At 46.1% G+C, this 17,976-nt stretch overlaps 1 protein-coding gene across 8 annotated transcripts in view; it reads right to left on the reverse strand.

Annotated features, from left to right (window-relative positions):
• Positions 1–17,976, reverse strand: part of SPATA13 (spermatogenesis associated 13) — a 433,930-nt gene that overhangs the window by 25,115 nt on the left and 390,839 nt on the right. For 5 of the 8 annotated variants that reach the window (XM_066258297.1, XM_066258301.1, XM_066258298.1 and 2 more), the window contains one exon: positions 2,616–2,752. In XM_066258297.1, coding sequence (XP_066114394.1) covers positions 2,616–2,752 — 137 coding nt within the window. Of the gene's footprint in view, positions 1–2,615; positions 2,753–2,873; positions 2,999–6,754; positions 6,778–16,119; positions 16,278–17,976 lie in introns of those variants that run through there. The other 3 variants (XM_066258303.1, XM_066258305.1, XM_066258304.1) reach the window with 3 other exon arrangements.

Consider the following 17,976-nt stretch of genomic DNA (forward strand, 5'->3'; position numbering starts at 1 on the left):
AAGAGACACACAGGCATGCTTAGTGCAGAAGCTGACTGGGAGAAACGGGCAGGGGCAGTCTGTGTACTGTCCCAGGGAGAGAAGCACATCTCTAGTTCTCATTTCTTTTTTTAATTTTTTTTTTTTTACAGAGACAGAGAGAAAATCAGAGAGAGGGATAGACAGGGACAGACAGACAGGAACAGAGAGATGAGAAGCATCAATCATTAATTTTTCCTTGCGCATTGCAACACCTTAGTTGTTCATTGATTGCTTTCTCATATGTGCCTTGACTGTGGGCCTTCAGCAGACTGAGTAACCGCTTGCTCGAGCCAGCGACCTTGGGCTCAAGCTGGTGAGCTTTTGCTCAAACCAGATGAGCCCTCGCTCAAGCTGACGACCTTGGGGTCTCGAACCTGGGTCTTCCGCATTCCAATCTGACGCTTTATCCACTGCGTCACCGCCTGGACGGTGGTGTTCTCACCATCAGGCCTTAGTCCTCATTTCTATACACTAATGGCTTTGCATTAATACTTATTAATTGTTACACAAAATGAATGGAGAATAACATAATAGGGAAAGAAAATCAGGTGAGCCTGATCTGTGGTGGCGCAGTGGATAGAGCACTGACCTGAGACACTGAAGACCCAGGTTTGAAACCCAGAGGTCACTGGCTTGAGTGAGGGCTCATCTGGCTTGAGCATGGGATCACAGACATGACCTCATAGTCACTGGCTTAAGCCCAAAGGTTGCTGGCTTGAGCAACGGGTCACTGACTCAGTTGGAGCCCCCGGGTCAAGGCAGGTGTGAGAAGCAATCAATGAACAAGTAAAGTGACACAACTATGAGTTAATGCATTTCATCTCCCTCTCCCTTCCTGTCTGTCTGTCCACTCCACATCACTAAAAAGGAGAGAATCAGGTGAGGCCCCCTCTCACATTCTCTTCAAGAAAACCTCAAGTCCACTTAAAAAATGTATAAATAGCTTGACCAGGATGTGGCACAGTGGCTAGAGCATCAGACTGTGATGTGAAGGACCCAGGTTCGAAACCCCAAAGTCACTGGCTTGAGCGTGGGCTCATCCAGTTTGAGCACAGGCTCACCAGCTTGAGCACGGGATTGCTGGCTTCAGTGTGGGATTATAGACATGACCCCATAGTCACTAGCTTGAGCCCAAAGGTTGCTGGCTTGAAGCCCAAGGTTGCTGGCTAGAGCAAGGGGTCACTCGCTCTGCTATAGCCCCGGTCAAGGCACATATGAGAAAGCAATCAATGAGCAACTAAGGTGCCACAACAAAGAATCGATGCTTCTCATCTCTCTCTCTTCCTGTCTGTCCCTATCTGTCCCTCTCTCTGACTCTCTCTGTCTCGATTAAAAAAAAAAAAAAGTAGCCCTGGCCGGTTGGCTCAGTAGTAGAGTGTCGGCCTGGTGTGCAGGAGTCCCGGGTTCGATTCCCGGCCAGGGCACACAGGAGAAGTGCCCATCTGCTTCTCCACCCCTCCCCCTCTCCTTCCTCTCTGTCTCTCTCTTCCCCTCCCGCAGCCGAGGCTCTATTGGAGCAAAGATGGCCCAGGCGCTGAGGATGGCTCCATGGCCTCTGCCTCAGGTGCTAGAATGGCTCTGGTTGCAACAGAGCGACGCCCCAGATGGGCAGAGTATCGCCCCCTGGTGGGCATGCCGGGTGGATCCCAGTCAGGCGCATGGGGGAGTCTGTCTGACTGCCTCCCCGTTTCCAGCTTCAGAAAAATAAAAAAAATAAAAAAGTATAAATAGTTCACTTATCTGTCAGTCAGTTAATTAACAAATTTGATCACCTCCAAAATGGTTTCTGAGCAGCAGAACAAGATGTCGCCGAGCCAAGCCTCCAAAGTTCATGCACAGACTTAACCACAAGACCCTGAGCTTCATCCAGAATATGCTATTCATACTCTATTCACAATTTGAATAAACTCTGTATTTAACTTTATAGTTTATGGCAACTAAGGAGAACATAGCATGACCTTTGCAATTCAACAGTTAGCAATAAAAGTAAGAAACAGACATAGCTCCTCTGAGCCCACCACAGGGGCAGGTGACTGTATGCCCGCTCACCTCCGGGAACATCCTCACATCCTGGAGCAACAACAGATGCTGTTAACAGGGACAGTGACTGAGACATTACACTCGACATACTCTGTTTAACCTGCAGAAGCCAGTGACGCCTTCGAGAAAGAGTTCTATAAAAGAGGCTAAAATAGAGAGTGGTAGAAGATATGATTCACAGTGAGAAACAGGTGGTTAATGTCAGTTCTGCCACTTGCCAGCAAGTAATTGAGCCTCTTAAACTCATAGTGTTCATTAAAATATAGACAGCACCTGTAACATTCACTTCTTAGATTGGCTGTAAGATTAATGATAAGAGGAGGGCATGTCAGAAGCCAAACAGCACTGCCAACACTAAGGACTGCTGCTCTTATCACAAAAAGGGAGGAACTTAATTACATAAGCTGTGCTTGCAAATGCCAGAAACTCAGTGTTTCTCTGGTCCCAGTTCTAGGTTTGAGAGTATGTTTTAATAAGAAATAGAGAGCCAAGCTTGAAGTGATGCTGGACTCTGAAAGTCAGGCGTCCACTGTCACCCTGTGGAAGTACAGTACCTCATTGAGAGCCAGCTGCTCCCTGCCTGGCTGTAGGTATCTGGGGGCGGCCTGGCACAGGTCTTCATAGCTGTAGTCCTCCTCACTGCCGTTGTCATCCACTAAGGCAGAGGACTCAGTACCACCATCTGAAGAAACTTAAAAAAAAAAAGTTATGCATGGTTTAAAAGACACAGCTAACAAAACTTTTCTAGATGACAAAACCAATAACAGAGAACACACCCACCATCCAAGGGATAATCTTCACATTTATCTTACCCAGAGTGAGACATCATTAGACAGTTTCTACTGATTGATTAACCCAAAGGTAGCAGTAGATGCTAAAAAGAGCTGGGGTTAAGTGTTACATTAGGTAAGAAAGGGAACATTTCAGAGTATTGCCAAGATTCACACACAGCGCTATTTCCTAAGTTAGGATACTTAGGAACTAGGTGTGATTTAGGTGAAAGTTTGTGCTGCCCGAGTGCATATCAAAGGTATAAATATAGATAACGTTTCTAAGCAATGTGCTGATAAAGCTGGAGGAGGAAAATAAAATGAGAAGTAGAATCACTTTCTAAAAAAAGAGTTCTGCTTCCAGTTTCACCTGCAAGGCAGTCGTAACACTACTAAAACCAGGAGGTCCTAGCAGTATCATTAAAGTGAAAATATGTAGCCATTTTCCCTAGCTTTCCACGTGTGGAAAGGGTTGGAACTCACAGTATCAGAATTAGGCATTTAGCAAAAAGAGAGAGAGAGAGAGAGAGAGAGAGAGAGAGAAATTTCTTTTAAGGACGGGTTACAGCATTTTAGATTGACCACGTTGGCACTCAGATTTTCTTTCTTGGGACAGTGGACTATTCTCACCAAGGCTAATGAGTCACTGAGGAAAGGAAACGCACCAAACAGAACAGAACAGCCCTTGTGAGGAGGACGGGGAAAGGCCTCATGGAATGAAGTGTGGGTAGATCTGAAGCACACAGGATACTGACAGCAGTACATTTAACACAAGATGAGACAGGAAGTAGAGCAGGAGCATACTATAGGGGCTTCGAGAGCTAGGGTGGGCGGTGGGGCTGCTCCTTTAGGGTTGGGTAAGGGGCTGACAGGTTTTTGAAGAGAGGTCCCCTGACACTTTAGAAAGAGAGCAAGGTTTAGAGTCAGTGTGAATTTAAACCCTGCCCCTCTGAGGGCCTGAGACCCTCCCTGAGCAATGCCGTCTCTGAGGTTTACATTATTCTGTTGTAAAAAAGCATCTTCTTTCTTTTTGGAGGATTAAGTGAGATAATGTGTGTCGAGCTCCTCACACACCTGATTCATAGTCGGGACTCACTAAGAGAGATCCACCGCGGTGGCGGTGAGCGTGGCGATGCAGGGTGGTGAGGCCGGGGCTGGGTCCAGGCGGACCAGACAGCTGGTGGGTTAGACTCAGAGTAGTGTAAAGTTGCAGCACGGGGAAGGGGACTCAGAATGGTGTACAGGTGGAGCTGATGTCTGGGACAACAAAGACGATAAGGTCAACAACGATTCAGAAAAATACCAAGTCACTGGGAGAATCAGCAAGGAAAGGAAGTCAGAGAGACGTCAGTGTAGTGAGAAGAATAAGTGTAGGTCTGGGATTGTAGTGGAGGGAACTGTCTGCCCTTGCTTTTATCAAGGGCTTGCGATGCTGAATTTCTTTTTCTTTTTTAAGTGAGATGAACGGAGATAGAGAGAAAGACTCCCACATGTGCTCCAACTGGGATCCCCCAGCAGCCCCTGTCTGGGACCGATGCTCGAATCAACAAGCTATTCATTCTCAGTGCCTAAGGCTGACGATGCTTGGACCAACTGAGCCAACCTTAGAGCCTGAGGCCAATGGTCAAACCAATCTAGCCACTGGCTGCAGGAGGGAATAGAGAGAGTGAAGGGAAGAGAAGCAGATGGTTGCTTGTCATGTGTGCCCTGACTGGGAATCAACCCCCAGACCTCCGCATGCTGGGCCAATGCTCTATCCACTGAGCCAACTGGCCAGGGACAATTCTGAATTTCTAATGTCTTACTATTAGGGGATAGGTCTACTTTCTAAACAGAACTTTATTCCAATGACATAATTTCTATTCTTTATTTTGTACCAAATCTTCAAAATCTGATGAGCATTTTATATTTGCAGCCCACCCCATGAGGACGAGCCAAACTCCAGGTCAGTGCTTGCCACGCACGGCTAGCCCCACCCGAACCCCCAAGCTTTGCTCCTCAGGCCTCATAGCTTTCCTTCTTCTTCCTCACTTTGGCTATGCTGTTGTGAACAACTTTTTAAAAGCAATACATTTTGTAAACAGAGCCTAGAATTCTTACACTACAGTAGCAGACTCTATGGAAGGTAATAAACACTGTGGAAATAAGCTCTATGAATATACTTCTAGTACCGGATTCTTAAGTTTCCCTGGCTGCTCACAGACAGGACCACGATGATGTTGAGAGACTAGAAGCACGCAAGGTGTGAAGGCAGGAAGACAGATGGCCAGAGGCCATCCACAAGCTGGCCCGGCCCCACTCTCCCCTAGATGCCCATCGTCTGGGTCTGAGCTCTGTATAAAGCACCACTTAGCAAAGCTCAGGTCTCTGCATGGGCCCGTGCTTTGTATGGGCTGTCCTCTGTACCTGGGAAACCCCACACTCCAGCTGCAGTCTCCTCTACTTCAGCGCAGCTCCCCTAGGCCTGAGGCAGCACTCGTACGGTGAAGCACAACCTACCTGCTGGCTATCTGCGTCCTAGTCAGGCTAACAGGTGGTCTGCTCATAGCTAGGGTGGTCTGGACTTTGGGATAGGCTGTGAATTTGGGATGTGCTGATGACTAAGCAGCTGAGTTGGTGCTTTTAGAAGACAGGAGGGTCCTGGGTTCGGACCACATGGTCCCTGGCACCGTCTTGAACTGCACCACCCCATCCTGTTCCCATGCCTGCTGTCTCCTTTAGGAAGGACCAGGGGCTGTGTCCGAGAAGTAAAAGTGAAAGTGAGCTGCCCTGGGGAAGAAGAAACAGCAGCCAGTGATCATTCCTGAACCTGACTAAAGTCAAGAAGTAAAAGAAAGAAAGGTCTCCAGACACCTGGCCATAGCACCGCAGACAGCCGGGTGAGGGGAGTGCAGACAGCACAGAGCCAGCCACGGTGTCCGTGCAAGCATCCATCCTCGGTAGGGGCTGAGGACACACACTGGGACCCTCTCTCAGGGCGGGGTTCCCTCAGGAATACAAAGCTGGTGGTGCTCCTGCTGCCCAGTGCTGGGAGGGTCCGGGGTATTAGTTTGAGAAACTTCGGTTGTCCTGTCTGAGAAGGGCCCATGAGCCTGGATAAACCATGGCGACTTCCGCCTCCAACGCCGTGGTAAGCACACTTACAGGCAGAGAGCCCGAGGTCACACGGTCTAGTGCACTTTCCTGGTGTATGTGCTTGGGTGGGGGTGGGGAGAAGGTCTTGAGGAAGGAAAGTACATTTTTTTTTAACATGCACAAGTCTGTCTTAGACTATAAAGGAGATAATACTAAAGCTAAAGTCTTCTCTACCGGGAGCCCTTAGAGCAGGTGCTCAGACTGTCACCTCAAAGTGACACTGGCCATCAGCTGAAATGCCCCGGTGATCCCAGGCCATGAGGATAAACATAACCCCGGGCATTCAGGGCCCAGAGGGGCAGACATCTTCCATTTCTTAGCAAGCGCTGGCCCCATAGCACTGCTCCTCACAACACATCCACTGTGGTTGTCCAGAAGTTAAGTTCAGCAAACTAAAGCCACCTGGGCCTCTGGCCCACTGCAAACAACACCCTGAAAATCATACTTTCTCCCTCAAAGACCCATTGAACAATATTTCCCTGGGAAGAATTCCTGATTATCGTATCTGGCTGACGCTGCGATACCCAGTGAAGGAAAAGCCAGTGGCAATCATGTACAAACCCAGTTTACAACCCTAATGAAAAAGAGAATCCACCGTTAAAATAAAAAAATGCTATGCATTTACTGGAGGTACCGGAATAAAGTTCTTTGGAAACAGATACGGAGTTCATATATTGAATAATTTCTTGAGCTGCTCTCATAATCACTTAGGAAAATGGCTGAGGCTGGGTGCTTCCTAAGATTTCAGCAGTGACTGCTGCAACAACATATAATAGATGAGTGCTTACCAGGCACTGTGAAGCAAGAGGGTTCCGAGTGCTCGGGGTCGGCCAGGTAGGGCAGGAGGCCCAGGCTGGGAGGGAGGCTGAGTGTACAAGGGAAAAGGTAAGGCATTTTGACTTGAAAATACCTGGGAAAGCATCTTGGCTTTAGGTACTCTCTGGCTAAGAGACCTTGGGGCAAGTCATTTCTCCTCTTCCAACCTGCTTTCCCATCTGCAGAATGGGAGCAGGTTCAGACATTCTCTATCTCTCTGGCAGTCATTCCTCTTCTTCTGCCTCTCACATCTCAAGGTCCAGCTCATCAGCCAATCCCAACTCTCCCTTCAGAACGTGTCCAGAGTCCGGCTACTTCTCACCACTCTCTCCCACGACTCAGGGCTTGGTCACCTCGTGTTTGGTCACCCACCCTCTGCAGCACTTTAATGGCCTCCTTTTGCTGTTGCCCCAGTAGCAGCCCCACAATTCTCATCCAAGCGACCAGAATGACCATGCTAACCCATTCAGATGCCAGATCATTCACTCCCTACCATCCACAGGAGAGAAAGCCCAGGTCTTTGAAGACCCTCAACCTCCCACCACAGCAAACACTCAGATCTGGCCCTGACAGCTGCCTGCTCACACACCAGGCATTGCCTTTCCCTGCACCAACATTCTCCCCGCGAGCCCGTTCCTGACCATCCCATCTAAGACTGCACCTCCCACCCCTCCTCCTCTGCTTTCCTGGTTTACTTTTCTCCACAGCATTTACCACCATCTAATACAGGGGTCCCCAAACTATGGCCCACAGGTCACATGCGGCCCCTTGAGGCCATTTATCCAGCCCCTGCCGCACTTCCGGATGGGGCACCTCTTTCACTGGTGGTCAGTGAGAGGAGCATAGTTCTCATTGAAATACTGGTCAGTTTGTTGATTTAAATTTACTTGTTCTTTATTTTAAATATTGTATTTGTTCCTGTTTTGTTTTTTTTACTTTAAAATAAGATATGTGCAGTGTGCACAGGGATTTGTTCATAGTTTTTTTTATAGTCCAGCCCTCCAACGGTCTGAGGGACAGTGAAGTGGCCCCCTGTGTAAAAAGTCTGGGGACCCCTGATCTAATACATGGTGTTGGTCGTCTGCCTCCCCCAGCTAAATGCAAACATAAAGACAGTGAATTGTGTCTGCTTCATTTTCCACTGTACTACTGGTACCTCCACCACTGCCCAGCCCACACGGCTCAGTAATTTTTTACAGGACTGATGGGACAGATGGAAGTATAGCATATGAACGAAGAGCAGGTCAGATGGACTAGGCTTCAAATAATCATGCCGCACAAATCCTTTAAAAAAACTTCTGGGTTTTTTTTTTAGTGAGTCCTTTGTCATGTTTCCTTTTACCTGTTCAGTGTGGATAATAATAATACCCATCTCACAGAGTCATCTGTAAATTCTCAACAAGCAATTGTTTTAGTCTGCCGCGAGCCTCACGTGAAATGACATGTGAAAACACAGAGAAAACTTTAAAGAAATGCAAGACTACAGTGTGTCCGTAAGTCATGGTGCACTTTTTACCGGTCACAGGAAAGCAACAAAAGACGATAGAAATGTGAAATTTGCACCAAATAAAAGGAAAACTCTCCCAGTTTCATACCTATTCAGTGCAGTTCGATGTGGGCTCATGCACAGATTTCTCAGGGCTCCTTAGGTAGCCATCCCGTATAGCCTCTACAGACTCGTCACTGACTGATGGCCTACCAGAACGGGGTTTCTCAACCAAACTGCCAGTTTTCTTCAACTGCTTATCCCACCGAGTAATGTTATTCCTATGTGGTGGCGCTTTGTTATAAACACGCCGATATTCACGTTGCACTTTGGTCACGGATTCGAATTTAGCGAGCCACAGAACACACTGAACTTTCCTCTGGACCACCGTCCACATCTCGACTGGCATGGCGGTGGGCTGCTCCGCTGTATACACGGTGTTACGTCATCACCTGCGCATGCGCACATGCTGCCACACCATCCTACAGAAACTGGGAGGGTTTCCTTTTATTTGGTGCAGATTTCACATTTCTATCGTCTTTTGTTGCTTTCCTGTGACCAGTCAAAAGTGCACCATGACTTTACGGACACACTGTATTTTAAGAGCACTTAGAAGTGCCGGGCATTGTTCTAAGCCTATTACCATGACTTGAAGCTCATATAATCCTCACGACACATGGATACTATTAGCTTTCTCAGTTTATAGATGAGTAGACTGAAGTCCCAACGTCACACAAGGCTGGTGCAGAAAGGCCCCCATGCCCACGTTGTCTAACCCCTGCCCACTGGGTGTCACTGTCCCTTCCAGTATGGTACTAGTTTTGTTACTAGTGAGAAGAACAAAAGCTACTAGACAAATATTAAAAAGAGCTTTGTATGCCAAAAGCTAGTACTTCTACATCATTCTGGATAATAGCAACATTCACTGGTCCTCTGCTCCTTTTACTAACTTTTCCCCCCCTACTTCTGGTCACTGTATCCAACTGAGTCTGCCACGATCTGGTTAAGTTTTACTATATCCTTTGCCCTCTGTGACCTTAACTATTTCATGGCTTTACTGACATGGATTTTATAGAGCTGGGTTTTTCAGAATCTGGTGGCTCACTGGGAGGGATGTTCACGCTACACTGGGACACGCTGGGTGCACACAGCACAGACTGCTCATGTGTGCTCCCACACTCAGTCTTCATGTGTATTTCTCTTCTGAGACCACAACTTCCTCCAGGGAAAGGGCATTCTTTCTCTATTTGTATCCCCAGCACCAAGCCTAATATACCAGCCATACAGAAGGCTCAAAAAATCTTTTTGAACTGAACTTCAAATTGCTGATAGGGTAATTAAGGTTCCAAGAAGTTGACTTATTTGGGCTACGCAAGTGCTGGGTCAGGATGCACAGCCAGGTCTCCTTGCCTCATTCAGGACTCATCCCAACCTCCAGCAGAAAACCTTCTCATGTTCATGCCTCCTGTCTCCAAACCCCCCTATCCCCACCCTAAGCCCCCCTACATGTTACTTCCAAGATTAACTTTATCAAACAGCGGTTTCATCATTTTCATAAGAAACTACATAGTAGTTATCTATTGCATCATGACAAAATTCTTCTGTAGCATTCCAAGGTCCCCTGTAATATGACCCAAGGCTACTTCAGCAATCTGTATCCCGGGCACGGGTGCCAAAGCCTCCCCAGCGTGGACCCCTCACCATGGCCAAGACCTCAGGCCGGAGCACTGCCTGCATGATCACAGGCTTGCTCACATCTCAGGATCTCTCCTCCTGTGGGTGGAGACCCATTGACTCCAATGGCTTCAAAATTTTCAACTACAGTTTAATGTTAATAATGACGACTTTTTACTTAAGGGAATTTTGCACAATAGGGAGCTACTATAAATTCTCAAAATGTACTTCAGCAAAAATCGGGGACATAAGCATATTTTCATAATACAAGGGCAAATTTCTTTCTTTCCTTCTTTCTATTGTGGTAAAAAACCCACAACATAAATAGTAACCACCTTCACCATTTCTTCAGTGCACAGTTCAGCGCTGTTAAATACAATGTATTTATACGGTCATGCGGCAGATCTTCAGAACACTGCAAAACTGAAACTTTACCCCACTAACTAACCCTCCTTCCTTCATCCCCCACTCCCTGGCAAACATCTTGCTCCTTTCTGTTTCTATAAATTTGACTACTAGTTACTTCATATGAGTGGAATCATACAGTCTTTAATCCTTTTGTAACTGGCTTATTTCACTAAGCATAATACACTCAGGGTACATCCACAGGGTCAAATGTTCAGAATTCCCTTCCTTTTTTTATTTAAAGATTTTATTTATTAGTTTTAGAGAGAGTAGAGAGAGAGAATAGAGAGGAGAGAGAGAGAGAGAGAGAGAGAGAGAGAGAGAGAAGAGAGAGAAGGGGGAGGCGGAGGAGCAGGAAGCATCCACTTGTAGTAGTTGCTTCTTGTATGTGCCTTGACTGGACAAGCCCAGGGTTCTGAACCAGTGACCTTAGGATTCAAGGTCAACACTTTATCCACTTGCACCACCACAGGTCGGGCAAAATCTCCTTTGTTTTTAAGGTGAAATAATATTATTGTATATATGTACCATGTTTTCCTTATCCATTCATCTATTGACGGACATTTGGACTGCTTCTACCTCTTGGCTATTGTGAATACTGCTGCTACGAATATGGGTATGCATGTATCTCTTTGGGACCCTGCTTTAAATTTTTGGGGATATATATACGGAAGTGAGAATGCTGAATTATACAGTAATTCTATTTTTAACTTGTGGAGGAACACCCAACCTGCCCTTCATGATGGCTCACCAACAGTAAATAGGATTCCAATTTCTCTGCATTCTTGCCAACTGTATTATTACTTGTATTGAATAAATAGGCATGGAAAAACTATTTGGAAAATAATCTTGTAAAGGCTATTGCAAATTGAAATCGCTTTTAAAATCCCCGAACTCCTAGACATGGTTAGATGAGGCAACACAAGCTTCAGTCAAGCTGAGTGACAGCATCTTCTAGCATCTAAAAGCTTTGCCTATGAGTTTTTAGTACATACCTCTCGCTAGGGACAATCCTGAGGCAATGTACCTTTTCCATAGAGTAAGTATGTATAAATATTCTAGATCTGTGAAGGAGCTCTGTTTAACATTTTTGTTTAACCATCACGGCTAATATTCCTCTGGAAAGGCTGTCGTCCCGGGTCTCTGGTCAGTGGACTGGGGGCACCTTCTTTGTGCGCTACCATCTGTCTTGCCAGCCCTGCGCCCTACACAGTCCTCTCTTAAGATGCAGCCCCTGACTTCTCCTCTCACCTCCAAATCTCAGTCATCTTTATTACTTCCCCAACGAACTGATCAACTCTCCAGGCTGCAGCTGCCATCTGAGAGGATGCCCTGTTCACGAGTGGCTTCAGGGACAACTGGAGAGAACTGCCTCTCCATAAAGGAGGAGCCGGTTTTTAAGTCAGTAGCATGGTTGCAAATACAATTAGAGGTTGCAAATACAGTACATGGTTATAACAATTAGAGGTGTTATAAGTTTTTAAAAATGCCAGCAATAAACAGCTTCCACGCTCCTCAGAAGAGAGACGTTCTTCTGTCTAAACTTAGACTTTACATTTGTGAAGGGACAAAACCTGACGACTGATTATGAAGGTGAACTTTTATAACAGGAAATATCCTATATCACCAACAATGGAAAACTATTTTATAACACGTGCCAAAGGATGAGGACTTCCTATAGGAGTTATGCACATAGGAAAAACAAACAAACACAAAAAACAGGCTCTCAGCTCATGTCTGGTGGGAGTTTTTCTCAAGTCTCTTTCCAATTTAGTTTATTTTTGGCTTATATTAAAGATTTTCAATAAGAGAGACAAAATTTCAAAAGCACCAGCCTGGGAGCTCAAAGACCAGGCTTTGGGTCCCAGAGAGGCCGGGTTAGAAAAGGCCCCGATCTACCTACCTACCTCTCTGAGTCTCTGTGGTCTCATCTGTGACTGAGAAAAGTGCAGCCGTCTTATCTGTCACATGTGGCAAGTGAATGTGGAAGGGTTTTGTAAAAGGAAAAGAAAGTGAGGGCACCCTGCACCTTGGACTTCATAATCAGGCACCCGGCAGGAAGGCAGCGTGGATGTTGGCTACCTTCATGAAGGGCTAGGCCAGCACCACCAATAACGATGACCTAGTGCCCAGCCCTCTTCCTGGCCAGTGCGGCTCCTCTGTGGGACTTCCCCGCACAAAATCAATCTGACTTCTGGGAAATTCCCACACTTAGAAGCATCTGTCAAAACATGTGTTTTAGAAAACCTCCCGCTGGTCATTCAGACTTCCTCAAGTTTGAGCTAAGCCATGCTAGCTCCCCATCTTAAAACCGGAAATGGCAAACACAGGCAGGCAGGAAGGCAGCTAGCATTCAGGGCCCATGAGCAGCTCTCCTAAGGTCACTGGTGTCTGGGAGGAAACAGTGAGCCCAAACCCTGATCACCAAGTGGACTCTCAAGCCATGAGGATGCACACAGAGGGAAGGAGCTGGTCACAGGAGGCTGACCTTCAATGTCAAACATTCTATACTACTCCCAGGACCATTTCTCTGCGGGGGTTCCAAACCCCTAGGGCTGCTAGCATCCTATCACATGGGGGCACATTTAGAAAAATAAAGATTACTGCCCTAAGATGAACCACAGAACGAGGCTCTCCAAATGGTGGGGAGGCAAGCTGGGGCAGTTGGCTGAGAATGTGTTTTCAAAAGCTCTCCAAGGATTCTGATGCCTGGATAAGTGTGGGAACCAGGGGAACTTGAGGCTAAACTTACGTAAACCTACATGCATGAATGCATTCTAGGATGTGCTCATTTTGTTGTCTGTCCTGTCTCTGAAGTAAGCCATACGCTGAAAGGCAATGGATTCTGCTGATTGGCTGAAAACCTCTGCTTCCATCACATTATACCACTAAGTGTTCCCAGTATTAACAGAAAGGATAACTTCCTTTTGTCCACGCTGACCTCTCCACCTGGAGCAACATCCCCACTCCCAAACAGGTGATCAAATCCTGACTCACTCTCCCAAGTTAGCCATCTCTTCTTGTGATAGGATCCATGACTTGTGGCTCTCCTCCCTGCTATACGCTGACCCCTTGGTCACAACCTCTGTTTTTAATGTCCTAGAAGCATGTCAGGCTTACCTCTTTAAAATGACTTATCATGGCCCTGGCCGGTTGGCTTAGTGGTAGAGCGTCGGCCTGGCATGCGGGAGTCCTGGGTTCGATTCCCGGTCAAGGCACATAGGAGAAGCGCCCATCTGCTTCTCCACCCCTCCCCCTCTCCTTCCTCTCTGTCTCTCTCTTCCCCTCCCGCAGTCGAGGCTCCATTGGAGCAAGGTTGGCCCAGGCACTGAGGATGGCTCTGTGGCCTCTGCCTCAGGCGCTAGAGTGGCTCTGGTTACAACAGAGCGAAGCCCCAGATGGGCAGAGCATCGCCCCCTGGTGGGCGTGCCGGGTGGATCCCGGTCGGTATGTCTGACTGCCTCCCCGTTTCCAACTTCAGAGAAATACAAAAAATAAAAAATAATAATAATAAATAAAATGACATAATGATTATGTTGTTATTACACGTTAGCTGTTTAACTACAGTATTCTCGCTGTTTATGTGTCTAACTCCTAATATTCAGCCATAACTCTGAACCCAGCTGTGACTCTCTCAGGGATAAGAACTTGTTTATCAGTCAGTATTAGTTAACTGAATTAAAGAATGAACCATCTTTCATATTCTATAATTTAAATTGACACTGTTATGCCTAATCTAGACTTTCAAATCAATGTCCATATAGTATTTTTGAATGTTTTAAACATACTAAAAATAAAGGTCCTGGAAATGGACTTGCCAAACCTTTAATTGATAACCTTATGCTATGTCTGACGGTGCCCTGAACAGAATTCTCTGTCCAATGTGTAGCTTTATGTCTGTGTTCGTCTGAGGGTCACTGCTGACTTCTGCTGCCCAGAGCAGTGGCAGAGCAAGTTATCTGTGATGTGACGACTGAGCTTAACTTACATAATGCCTGAAGATGAATTTTGTGTCACCAATGGTTTAGTAAGTTTTATTTTAAACTACTTATGAACAATGTTTCCTCTTCTCAAATTAAAGCTAAAATTTGTCCTAGAGTCCTGTATGCTCTTTATCATTTAAAAAATGAGTCTGCCTGTATAAGTGGTATTCAGGGCCACGAGTCCTGGGCAGTCAGTGGCCCCAGGTTTCTTCACTCTCTCCTGGGAGCAAACCGGCCTGGAGCCCTCAGCCAGACTCAGCTCCCTCCTATTCTGGACTCTTGCTGTTCTTTTCATTGTTGTATACATAGACACCTAGTCTCCGGAACACATGGAACCAGTGAACGTCCTGAGCAGGAAAGGAGAAGATTCCTACAGAACCATCCTCCCAAATCAGAGAAGCAAAGAGTGCCCCTTTCTCTCATCAAGGGTGCAGAGCCAGCTGCGGTAGCAGGGCCGGAGCACAGGTGCTCCGATGGTCCTGGGGAGGGGAGGGCGCACAGCTCTGCACAGCAGACTCTGACACGATGGGTCTCTAGCTCCATTGAGATCATTCCACTCAGAGCCAGAGGCTGAGGCAGGCCTTTCCTAGGCCTGTGCATGCACTAGTGTGGGAAAAACAGGAACCGCCCTGGGAGTGGAGGAATGCTGGAGAGAGGAGCAGGAGGACGGCTGGGCTACCAGCACTCACTGCCCGGCCGCCTCCGCTCTCCCCCACGCAGGCTTCACCGCTTGGCTGGAATAAACACAGATACACCGGGCGGGCTCAAGCTGAGCAGGGTAGCCTGCACTCCTCCACGGATCCTGGGACCATCACACCCCGTCACTCAAGACCACAAGCACAGCCACTTTGTAGGCAGGTTTATGTTCTGAATGCAGAAATCACTGGGCATTAGTTCTCTTTTTCTAACTTTGTGTTGGTGAAATGGAGTCTATGCTGGTCTGGGTTTTTTTGTGTTGTTTGTTTGTTTTTAATCTGCCAGATATAGAAACCATAACCACATCCTTGTCTGCTCTTGGCCAGCACAGAGAACCAATCAAAACAAGGAGGAAGCACAAAGTACACACTGCACTGTTTCAGCAAGGCCAAGGCCGCCTTCAAGCTGTCAGCTACAGCTCTCATTCATTTCAGTGAGTTACTGGCACTGATTTCAGGCAAAAACAGACATGGCTTTTAAAAGCATCTATTGTATCCATGTGCAGCAGTCAGCTAAAATTCTTTCAGTGAAGTATTTGTTCTTATTTCTTTTTGAGAATACATGGGTGGCAATCTACAACTTCCTAGCCTGAGAATACCATACTGCTTTCACATTTAAGTAGAAGCTAATCTAAATGACAATACAAAACTATTGAAAAGGAAGGGTGAGATAAAAGAAAAAAAAAATCACGGAACAACTGAATTATGGGCAACATCACTTTTTAAAACAGTAAACAGCATTCTCCCAAAATCAATCCATAGGCTTAAACTTTATCTGCCCCCAATTACCAAGAAACATTTTTATATAACCCAACAACAAATTCTTGTAATAAAGAAATTTCATGTAACAGAAGCAAAAAAACAGCACAATAAAAACCAGATTCATTCTTGATTCTTATTATTGTTATATCCTACTAACAGCTCTGCCACAAACAAAACCAATTTCTTTGCCTTACTGTGTCTACAAGTAAAGCTGTCCTCGGTTCCCAGACTAGGACAAATGAGCTTTCACACGCACTTACATCTGATAGACAGCAGCAAAGACAGAAAGGAAAGAGATCAGCAACAGAGCAATTCCGTCTCTGCACACATACCCATATGAAGGCTTTCCAGACTCCAAAATCTTGCTATTTCCCCTTGAGCTACCATCCTTGTTTGAAAAACAGCCATGCTCAGAGCAGGACTGGGGTGTGACTGAGCATCCCGAGAATCTCACAAGCTCTCGCTCCTCCGAAACTGCAGAAATCGCTAATTCACAGCTTGGACGCTGTGGCCATGCCAGCCAGAGCCTGCTGAGCAACGGACAGCACACTCACACTACTCAGCACCTCCAGGGTGGCGGCTCTGGACGCCAGAAAGGAAATTCTAAACTAAGGCAAACCTGCACGTGCCAGACCCACACACATCCACAAGTGTATCAGGTGCAGCCAGCAGCCCTCCATAAATTAGGCGGCAGGAATGTGTTTGCTGCTTTTCATTGCAATCCAAAGCCCAAGTTAGATTCTCAGAGAGCTTTTAAAAAGGTATCTGTTTACCAGAGAAAAGGCAGAGAGGTTTAGGTTTGCTAAGTTAAAAAATGGAGTTGAGGATCACACATTATGTGTGGCATGACAAAATGAGTTATAATATTGTAAATTTATGAAGTCACTTTAAAAAAGGAATTTTCTTTAAAAACATACAAGTGAATATGTGAAAATGATAGGTATATCTTTTGCTAACTAAAGTATATATACTGTATAATAAAGAATTTTTTTAAAAGAAGTTCTCCCTAGATGACATATGGATTATTTACAATAATTCCCTTATGCTTTTCAGTATTTTCCAAGTTGTCTAACATGAGAGCAAGTCTTGAGAAAAACAATTGTTAACAAACTGTGCTCCTTCAGTTTGTTCAGGATAGGAACTTTAAGAAGCAAAATAGTGATCATACAGTCATCTCTCAATAAATGTTGATTAAGAAATGACAGTGTTGGTCCTGGCCAATTGGCTCAGTGGTAGGGCATTGGTCCAGTGTATGGACATCCCAGGTTCAATTCCCAGTTAGGGAACACAAGAGAAGTGACCATTTGCTTTTCCACCCCTATCCATCTCCCTTCTATCTTGTTCTCTCTACCCCTCCTTCCCCTCCTGCAGGAAAGGCTCCATTGGAGTGAGTTGGCCTGGGCACTGAGGATGGCTCCATGGTCTCCGCCTCAGGCGCTAAAATATTTATAGCTAGGGAGCTTGTCAGGTGGATCCTGGTCAAGATGCATATGGGAGTCTGTCATTCTGCCTCCGCGCTTCTCATTTAAGAAAAAAAATTTAAAAAATGAAAGCACCAATTAGTAAATGCATGCTCTACTGTACCGTGATGGGCTATGGAGCACGTCAGACCAGCTAGCTTTAAAATCTGTTCTACCAGAACTACTTTAGGGAAAGTTTCCAAATCTCTACATAGCTGTTTCCAATCTGTAGAATGACCAGTGATCCTTATAGGGTTATTGAGAACATGTTACAAAATGTTTAGGACAATGCTGGCACTTCATCAGGGATTAATAAATGTTACCAATTAAACTGCTGTTACTCTGAAAAATCTGAAGTCCGTAACAATTCTGTGAGTTTCCACAGAACTCACTGTGCGAACTTAACAGGCAAAGAAAGCTTTTATGAGTTATAATACCCATGTTGACAAGGTGCCTTATCATATAGGCTTTTCTATTTATTTATTTATTTATTTATTTATTTATTTTATTTTATTTTTCTAAAGCTGGAAATGGGGAGAGACAGTCAGACAGACTCCCACATGCGCCCGACCGGGATCCACCCGGCACGCCCACCAGGGGCCATGCTCTGCCCCTCCGGGGCGTCGCTCTGCCGCGACCAGAGCCACTCTAGCGCCTGGGGCAGAGGCCAAGGAGCCATCCCCAGTGCCCGGGCCATCTTTGCTCCAATGGAGCCTTGGCTGCGGGAGG

Source organism: Saccopteryx bilineata, chromosome 2 (genome assembly GCF_036850765.1).
Source record: "Saccopteryx bilineata isolate mSacBil1 chromosome 2, mSacBil1_pri_phased_curated, whole genome shotgun sequence".
NCBI lineage: Eukaryota > Metazoa > Chordata > Mammalia > Chiroptera > Emballonuridae > Saccopteryx > Saccopteryx bilineata.